This window comes from Coturnix japonica, chromosome 2, assembly GCF_001577835.2.
Source record: "Coturnix japonica isolate 7356 chromosome 2, Coturnix japonica 2.1, whole genome shotgun sequence".
NCBI lineage: Eukaryota > Metazoa > Chordata > Aves > Galliformes > Phasianidae > Coturnix > Coturnix japonica.
The window spans coordinates 109,635,574-109,645,527 of NC_029517.1; the positions used below are offsets into that span (position 1 = coordinate 109,635,574).

Consider the following 9,954-nt stretch of genomic DNA (forward strand, 5'->3'; position numbering starts at 1 on the left):
TCTCTGCCTGATCTGCCAGCACCATGTTTTATGCTGTTGCCCTCAGTCTCCTGTCAAAACCAGTTGGGCTGTGTTACCTTGACAAGAACAAGTTAGGCAGTGACTATAGCTACAGCTTTCTAGGCAGGTCTGAGAGGTGCTGTAGCCTGGGTGGGGGCAGTGGGAGAGACTGATTTGAGCTGTTGGGTCTTCTAGCATCTTGCGCCTATCTTAGCAACAGTATGGAGCTTGTCGTACTGTAGGCTCTGCGTCCACCTTAAGGAATCATTGCATTTCCCATTCACACTCTATGTGTCTTTCCTGTGTGGGAACCATTGGACATTCAAAGTGCCTCTGTGTTGCTTTGAACACATGAGGTGTATGTTCTATCTAGAAAGTAGGCTTTTTAAGTCAACAAATTGTTACGAGAAGGAGTAAGTATTGGGTTTAATTAGGATTTATTTAGGCATTTATTCCGCAGACACTGAAATGTCTGCAGCAAGCTCTTATCTCTTGTGGTATCTATACCGGTGTTCTTTCATGTCGCAGCAGGTCTTCTCTTCTCATTGGAGGCAGACAGATTTAGTAGCTTTTTATCTGCACTAGACTATAGCTCTTAAGTCTCTCTGGCTCTCTGCCGAGTCTTAGACTAAGATCTAGACCTACCCAGGGATTTGAGCTCTTAAGTTTGTTCAAACTTCAGTATCAGCTGTGGGCATAAATGATCCTCATGACAGTCAGTGTGTGTTCTCTTAGTTCTCCAAGAACTCTCCAAGCAGCAGTGTTATAAATGCGCTTGGCTTGGTCAGTCTTCACTTATTGGCAGTCTTTGGTGTATGCTTATTTTGAAGGAAGGAAAGTAATATGCCAATACGCAGCATATTTATTACACCTATGAGAAGTCCAGTCCTCAGTCTGTTGATTTTACAGATAATCCTCTTACAAGGGAGAGGAAAGTGATTAAAGTACTTCAACTAAAGATCTTCTGTTGTTCAACAAGAGACAGGGCATTTCTATTGGGGTGGGGAGAGACGGCTTATAAATAAGAAGTCTAATGTTTTAAAGTACAGTTTTGTTTTTCTCTGTTAGCTCCCGAAGCCTGCTTTAATTTGGAGGCTCTGGGCCCTGAGGTCATCTTTGCTGTTGCCTAGAGATGTACAACACTGCTCCTTCACTGCTTGCACGTTACTGAAGGAAGGTTTACTGCTCACCTCGAAGGAATGTTGAGTTGGCATGTCCATAGGGTATCTGTTCTATTGCTTGAGCTGTTGAGCTGGCATGGCAGGAGTATATAGCTTCAAATTAGCATAAGGAGTTCTTGCCTCTTTTGGACATAAGAACGACTGGAGTCTGTAGTTTAAAAGAGTTTTATTAAAATGTTCTTCTCACTGTGTTGCTTTCAAGCGGAGGGAGATGGAGCCTTCCTTCCCCCATATCTCCCCTCATTTCTTTCTATACCAAAATAGTTGGGTGGGTTAATTAAAATACTCATTTTTCTCTTCCTTTGTCCAGTCAAGCTCAGCTTGTGACAAGCTTAGATAGACGGAATAGCTTTCTGATTACTCTGTAGTTTGGCAGTCGCTTTGCTTATCGTTTGCCATTGTGTGCAAGATCTGGTAAAATTCTAGATTTCCTATTTGTTAATTTATTTCCTTTTGAACTGTTATCTTCTCATGTTGCAGCTGCAATTGCTGCTGCCAACTGTAATACTGCTAGAGCCTTAAATATGACTAATGTCTGTGCCTAATACTGTGAAGATATATGATCTGTATTTCTTTTCCAGTAAAACTGGAAGTCAGGAGTGTTTTGGTATGTTGCTTTTACCACGAGCTGTATGAAAATGTAGTTTACCCTCCGAGAGCATTTCCCTTCCTGGAAAAATCCTTGGAACGAGCAGCGTAGGGACAAGTGAAGAAGTCTATGGACTATTAAAACCTACTGTCTCAGGCTTGAGAGTAAAAAAAATAGATGTATTTGCTGTGCAAAGTCCTCTCAAGGTTTTTGACAGCAGTGACGTTTGGGAATCCAGTGTGGTGAGGATCTCAGCACCATCCAGACAAATAAAAGGAAATGTGCCAGTTTCCATTGCAGTTTGTTTATTTAACAACTATGTGCCTGTGAGGAAACTAATGGATTTATGAGTTCATGTTTTCCAGCAAACTCCTGTCTTGGGGATTGGGGGTAAGATTGATTTGCTCTCTCGCCAGAAGAGTCTTTGACCTACAAACACGATTGTCAAATGCCTACTGCAATTTTGGGTGAACTATTTATGGTTCTCTCTGATATGCAATCTGTATTCAGTCATACAGATATTGCTTATTACAAAAGTGTAGAATTAAAACAAGTCAAAACTAAGTAAATATCTTTTTTCTTTTTATGGTGTTGTTTGCTTCTGACTAATTCTGTTCTTTTATGGGGGGGAGAAAGGCTACAGAAATCATCCAGGCTTCATGTACAGCTTGTCTAAAGACCAGATGTAAAGACACAAGCTAGTATTTCAAGCTGACTTATTGCTAATAATTGTGATCTCTTGAATTGATGTGGTTATAAAGTAATGGGGATGATTATTCAAAGAAGGGCTTAGATATAGCTGTAGGGATACTTTATAAAAATAAAGGTATGTAAAACATTTTATGGACCACTGAGGTAGTTTAAAGCAATAGAGAAGATCACACTTCTGGTAGAAAATGAGTGTGTTTGTACCAAGCAATAGCTTGTGGTAGAGCAGATGAAGTCACTGAACATAGCAGCTCCGAGGAGAAACCACTGGAAAACTTGTTAGTGCTGTCATGATGATAGCGAGTGAATAAATATCCTTACCATAAACATTCCTGTGGTATTAAAGAGGCTTTGAGTGTTTCTCAAGATGGGGAGAAGAAATGATGCCATTCAAAGACCTCATTTCATTTAAATCAGGAATGCAGCTTTATTCATCTTAATATCAAAGACTGTGGAAAGAGTTTTAACGTTTTAAACTTTTTTGTCATGGTTCAAGAAAGATAAATAGTTTTAGATGCAAACTGGCTGATTATAAGCAGGAAAGCTGAAGTAGTGCTGTGTCTGTAATAGGGACTTCGAGTGACTTCAAGTATGGACTGATGCCGGGGACATCAAGTGACTTCAAATATGGACTACTGCCGGGTACTTCAAGTGACTTCAAGTATGGACTGCTGCCGGGTACTCCAAGTGACTTCAAGTATGGATTGCTGCCAGAATCTTGGCCAAAAGATGCTTGGGAAAATGGCAAGTATATCTGATGCACAGCAGGTTGCTTTCTTTTGTTCTGTTCTTTAACCTGTGTGCCACCGCTGGTAATATTTGATTATCTTCCATAGAGATTTATTAGATTATGTGTTCACGTATTCTTCCCCCTTTCCCTTTTACCTTTTTGGCTAAAGTCAATAAATCTGCTTCTCCAGAGGGACTAAAATGATCACAGATACATGGAAGAGTGAAAACAGAATGAGTTAACTCTTGTATTGTGCCTGAATATGTAGATACAGATATGAAGTGGTCTGATGGTTTGTTGTTGGTTTGTTTTGTTGGGATTTTTAACCCTCCTTAGCCAGCTAACTGCAGATACTAACTGCAGATAAATAGACTTTGAATGCTTAAGCAACTTCTTATCTGTTTATAAAAAAGTACATCTCTGTATTTTCTATACATTAATAAAGATTTAATCATGGTAAATGCTTTGAACTCAGTGCAGCTGTAACTAAAGCCCATTCCAGTCAGACTGATGTTGTATAACCTACTCTTTCACACTTCTGTGCCTTCACCTATTCAAGTGAGCAATTATCTGTAATTATTTTGTCTGAATCCAGTTGGAATGTATCCCAAAAACACCACACCTAAATCTGTTATTGCTGGATTCCTAAAATGCATCATAGTGAGAAGAGGACCTTAAGAACTCATAAGACCAGGCAATAGTGATGCCTGCTTCTTCCCTGTAACACTTTGAGATATTGCTTGTGTATGTGGTTTATGGTTTGCTTCAAGCAATTTTGGTTTTACATGGGAAGCAGCGGAGGCATCAGGAGGTGAAATTCACTAGTGAGCAAGAGGTTAAAACTTTTGAGATCTGCCTGCTATTAGGTTCGTCTTACAACCCCAATGTCCATCTGTCCAGACCCCTGCTGATGTATGTAAGGCTGCAGTTAAAAACCCTACAACTCACAAACTGTTCTTTCCATGTAACTCATTACACGACATGGTGATGTGCAACTTGTGTGAATACACCAAGGCACATTTTTGAATACCAGCAAAATTTAACTTGGACGTCATGATGAGTTTTGAAGCTTTTTCACTGTGAAGTTGGCATCTTATATAGAGACATGCCTGTAACTGACTAGTCTTTTCTTCCTGTCAACTTTAGAAACTCTCACACATAATCATGCAGCTTTAGAGCTTTTTGGATGCTCCCTTTGTATATGGTTACGATTGTATCCATAAATTCTTATCTCACAGTAAGTTCAGTCTATATCCTTTTCTCAAGTTGCTGCACAGCCTCCTTCACAGCTGTCACAGAATCCTAAGCTCTTCTGCTTCACATAGCAAAAAGCAGCTGTAGTAAACCTTGGTTTTGCAGATAACCCTTGAGCAAACTGTGTTGTCCCTAGTCCAAGCAATATAAATAACTCTCTTCATAAGAAAGAACAGGGATATTGCTACTTCCAGAAGTCTTTTCTGCTCCCTTTTTTCTTCTATGCTTAGACGAAATTAGGTTTGGATGGCAGAATAGCTAAGATCTGAACTAATCCCTTCTCACTTTTAGCTATTTCAGAATCACGTTATCTCGTGCTGTCCTCCTTTAGTCAGTGTCACCATTCATTTTTTACTCGGTTACACCTTGTTTAAATTTTGGTAGTGATTCGTATCTTCAGGTAGGTGGTTCTCCCATGTAGCGCTAAAACAGAAGTACTGGGAGAAGGTTTTAACTGTCTAAATGCCACAGAATCCTGAGCAAAGTGATCAGCTGGTCACTTACTCGCTCTGACTCATGAAATAATAATTGTTTTCAAATAGTTGATCTGTGCTCCTGTACTTAATATTTCTTGCTTACAACTAAGTGCTTTTTTTCTAGCAAGATCATACATGCAGGACCCCCCAGTATTTGTGGTTTCCAGCAGCAGGCATTGTCCTGATATTGCTGATGAAAACTCATGTGGGTGCTTTATTGTTTTGGCATTTGCTTGTGTTTTATTGTTTTCTTTTTTCACCAGGAAGAACAGACTGAAAAAAACCTTTTGTTTCATCATCTTTTCTACTGATGCCTTCTTTTCTTGTAGGCGATTCCTCTGCTTTAATCATGAACAAGCTGAAGTGTCCCCACTGTAATTATGTAGCCAAATACAGAAGAACACTAAAGAGACACTTGCTCATTCACACAGGCGTGAGGTCTTTCAGCTGTGACATCTGTGGGAAGCTGTTTACTCGAAGAGAGCACGTCAAGAGACATTCCTTGGTAGGTAGCATCAGTGCGTTTGTGTGTGTGCAATGCATGTGTACAAGAGGAGTCTTCATTTACATTTGTCGTAGTGTAAATAAATTGGATGAAGATATATATCTGTTTAATAGCTGCTTCTTATTACTTGTGGGGAAAATGCAGTATCAAAAATGCTGAGAGAAAACTTCAAGGTAATTTCATATTGAGAAGATGATGGTATTTCCAAAGCTGTTATCTTAAAAGTAAAAAGTAAGATATAGAAACAGTCTTTATTTTACAACATGTTTTAAACGTTCTCCTCCTCATGGTGGTTGATTGTGAGAATGGCTCAAGTGGAAATGGATCTCTAGAACTCTTTCTCTGAACAGTATTGAGATGATATGATGCAAAATGGGTATTTTTATTAGTAATTATTGTTAATAGTATTCTAGTACGATGTGCTTATTCTCAGCTGTCAATTTTTCTTCTCCATAGGTGCATAAAAAGGATAAAAAGTATAAATGTATGGTGTGTAAGAAGATCTTCATGCTAGCAGCCAGTGTTGGAATAAGACACGGATCTCGACGCTATGGAGTTTGTGTAGACTGTGCAGATAAATCTCAGCCTGGAGGGCAGGAGGGAGCAGACCAGGTGCAGGACACAGATTTCCCTAGGGATGAAGAATATGAAGAAAATGAAGTGGGAGAAGGTGACGAAGAGCTTGGTGATGACGTAGAAGAACAGAACGACCAGTCTCGATGGGATGAATCTGGCGAAGTTTGTATGCCTTTAGATGACTGACGAAAGCATATTGACTTCAGGGTGCTGCAGATGGACACTATATGGATTGACTGTTTGAGTTTTGGACTGAAGGCTTGTGAAATATGGTACAGGCTGGATGGTAGTTAAGTTGCTGTGAAAAATGTAGGGTCAAAGCCTTATAGCAAAAAAAAAAAAAAAAAAAAAAGGATTATTAATTTTTTTATGATATTTGCACAGGACTGTACAGCATACAACCGTTTGGTTGAATTATACAGAGTCCTCACATCTACAGTCAGTTATCAAAAGAAAAATGTATTTTTTATTATTTATAGGATATAGCTACTTGGGTCCTATTCAGATATAGTAACTGTACTTACGTTACACATTCATGTGTCTGTCGACATGAATGAAGGAGATTGCAGCTTGGTATGGAAGTACAGAGACAGCTTCCCCAGATCCACTCATACTTGTAGTGAACCAGTAACGCTAATTTGGGCTGGTGGGCTTGCTTCCACAAACATGTCTTTGCCATACAAACGTTACCTCTCCCATACGCTGATAGGTGAAAGCCAATTACTTAAATATGCATTATGGAGAATGCCAAGAATTGATTGAAATTTGGTCTTAAAAGTTGTGGCTGTAAGCCAGCAGGTGGTACAGGTGATGATAAGCACTGGAGAAGTTAATAATGGCATTAATTGAGTCTATTTCTTCATGGTTTGGTGTTTTCCAGGAAGTTGCTATTGACTTAACAGTTGCAGAGTAACGTCGCAGGAGAAATGGCCGGTTATTAAAGTAATAGACTGATCAGAGCATGGGCTGCTCTTCTGCCACTCAGTCAAAAGAGACAGTCGTATTAAAGTGTCTGTAATGAAGCTTCTTTCTCCCCTCTAAGGCTCCCCTCCTTCACATTTTTGACTTCCCTGCTGTATACCTCAGTCCTACAAAATAAAAGTCCAAGGAATGGAGAAAGTGTCATATTAAACAAACTTTTTGATATATAATTTCTTGTCCGCTTTTTGGCTAGTCGATGTGATATCAATTGGACACTAGGCTGTTGTGCCCATCGTTCGTCATTTAAAATGAACACAAACTATTTTTTATCCTTTTGTATGTAACGGGATATTGGTAGCGTTTAATACGAAGCAGTTACATTTTGACTTAATTTGCTGGATTTTCTTTTTCTTAAGAAAAGAAAAGAGAACAAAGTCCAAAGCAGAACAGCGCTCGCTGAGTTGCGTACTTTTCAGGACGATGTGCTCCCTCTGCTCTTTATTTCCACTTTTCTATAAGGCATTTAAACTTGAATTTTTTGTAGCAACGTGGATTTTCTTTTTACTTCTTAAGCTCGTAATATTGTACCAATGATTTTTCAGGCCTCTTTCGTAGGGAGGGGAGGGCATTATTACATCTTCAACTCTCGTGTGTTGTCTGGCCGAAGACAAACGAGTTCAGGCAATCATCAGAACAGCACAGCTGATGTGCTGTCCTGTCACAGCGAGTAAATACACAGAGCATTTGTCATAACACATAGCTAGGCCAGTGTGACAGTACTGTATCCAAACCAATCGAGGTCACCATGTTCTTCAGCTTTGTTTAATTTTAAAAGAAGTATATATTTTTTTCCTATTTTTTATCCAGTAACTAAATTATGCTAGTTGTGTGGGTAACCTTGAACTGTGCTTTGATGGGCAGAATCTTAATGGTGCTCCATCTGATCCAAGTTGGGATGTATTTAAAGAGATGAGCTTTACTGTTGTCCTTCCCATCAGTAGAACAGCAACACGATGTTAAGACGTTGCTTTTGCTGACTGAAGCTGAGAGAAATTTGAACTACAATTACATGGGAATTAAAATACCTTTTTTTTAAAGTCATCCATTTGTTTCATTGGTAGTTTCCACATTATTGTAAGCCTGACACGATTTAGTTTTCTTGGGGCGGGGTGGGTGGGTGCCTTTTCTTTTTCTTTTTTACACTGAAGAATGCATCTTTATTCTCGTTGTTCTATACTGAGACGAGTAATGTGTAATTCTGGTGGGGTCCAAAGTAGAAATTAGTTGGGCAAAGATGATACGAATGAAAAAGTATTTTAAACGTTAAAGTAATGTTCTGCTTTGTGAATATGTAAGTATAGCATAAAGATTTTTCCATCCCATTTATCCCCTTTAAAACCATAGTTTACAATTGGTAGATCTGTCTATATATATAAATATATATATCTATATATATATATATCTGAGATTCACCTAAATCCGCTTTATTAGAATACTGCTCACGTAATGCTTAGAAACTGGACCTGGCTCTACATTCTTAATGTATCTTCCTTTTTCTGTTGGTTTATTTTTTTTGTTCATTTCTTCCTGGAGGTATGAACTGATTCTCTCGGAACTGAATCTTCTTTTACTACTTAAATCATTTATGTATATCTGGTAAATTATGACCAAATTTGTTGTTAGACTGCATACAGTAAATTGAAATATACACTTGGTACACTACAGAATTGTTGTGCTTTATTCTGGTTACATTTGGAAAAGCAGGATTTAATAGAGATCAGCGTTACTTATAATGATTTGGTTATTATTATCCGCTGGCCTTAATGTTCTGTTGCGTTGTGACAATCGCTGTTTCCTGGTGGTGATGAAGTGTCCTCGGATGTTGCGTGTAATTGCTGTTGGTAGGGCTGGAGGGAGAGGGATGGCCACCGCGATGCCGTGCTAACCCTTCAGCAGGTGCTGTGAGATGATTAATGGCGATCCGGTCTTCTTGTGCTGGAGGACCAAATCGATTTGTTTGGCTGTGATCTGCAGCTCTCTGCTGCTATCAGATGGTATTCGTAACGTATTGCTTGGATTGGATAAATGAATTTTCTAATGAAAATTTCCAATGAAATGGACTACTCAAATTTCTTTACCAGTGTAAACGGTAGGAACAGATTTGCACTGGAAACCATCTTCCTCTTAAATGCTGGCACTCCGCTGTAATAAACGTCGTAGAGAATTAAATGAAATGCCGCCCTTAGACTGTCTCCCTTCTAGATGTTTTGATATTCAGTGATGTGCTTTGTTTTCTGATGAAATACAGAGTCATGCAGTCGGAGGGCTTGGAAGGGACCTCTGGAGATGGAGTCCAGCAGCCCTGCTGAAGCAGGATCCCTGCAGCAGGTCACTCAGGAAAGCATCCGAGCAGGTCTTGAATATCTCCGGAGGAGACTCAACAGCCTCTCTGGGCACCTGCTCCAGTGCTCCATCACTCCCACAGTAAAGAAGATTTTCCTCATATTCAGATGGAACTTCCTGTGTTCCACTTTGTGCCCATTGCCTCTTGTCCTGTCACTGGGCACCACCAAAACGCCTGGCTCCATCCTCTTCACGCCTGATGCCTTCCAAACTGAGCAAGACTTGCTTATGTGAGGCAATGCCGTGCAAGAATAGCCTTCTGCAAAGGGCCGTGTGTGTTTGAGATGGACAAATGAGTTCTGCCCTCGCTGTGGCTTCTACTGGGCAGAAATGTTGTGGAGAGTGGGTTTCCAGCTTAGTGATGTGTTTTGTGCCTATGTGGAATTAGTTACGACACGTGTTTTTCAGTTGTAACGTCAGCTGCAGCTTTCAGGATTCTTTTCAGTGGCATAGAAACCATACATATTTATATTAACAAATGGGTCATCTGGTCTAATAACTTTCTGAAGTGAAACTAGTTTTAAAGCCAAAGATGATGCCTGGTTGTCAGCACAGTAATGCATCTGCAGAAGTAAGGGTTAAAATCAGGGTTCCTAATAAGAACCTGTAAT

At 39.6% G+C, this 9,954-nt stretch overlaps 1 protein-coding gene across 1 annotated transcript in view; it reads left to right on the forward strand.

Annotated features, from left to right (window-relative positions):
* ZBTB10 (zinc finger and BTB domain containing 10) overlaps nt 1-8,664 on the forward strand; it is a 25,749-nt gene extending 17,085 nt beyond the window's left edge. Inside the window, exons 3-5 of the mRNA XM_015855867.2 lie at nt 3,049-3,222; nt 5,268-5,443; nt 5,900-8,664. Coding sequence (XP_015711353.1) covers nt 3,049-3,222; nt 5,268-5,443; nt 5,900-6,205 — 656 coding nt within the window. The 3' untranslated portion in view covers nt 6,206-8,664. The remainder of the gene's footprint in view (nt 1-3,048; nt 3,223-5,267; nt 5,444-5,899) is intronic.
* Nucleotides 8,665-9,954: the final 1,290 nt, after the last annotated feature.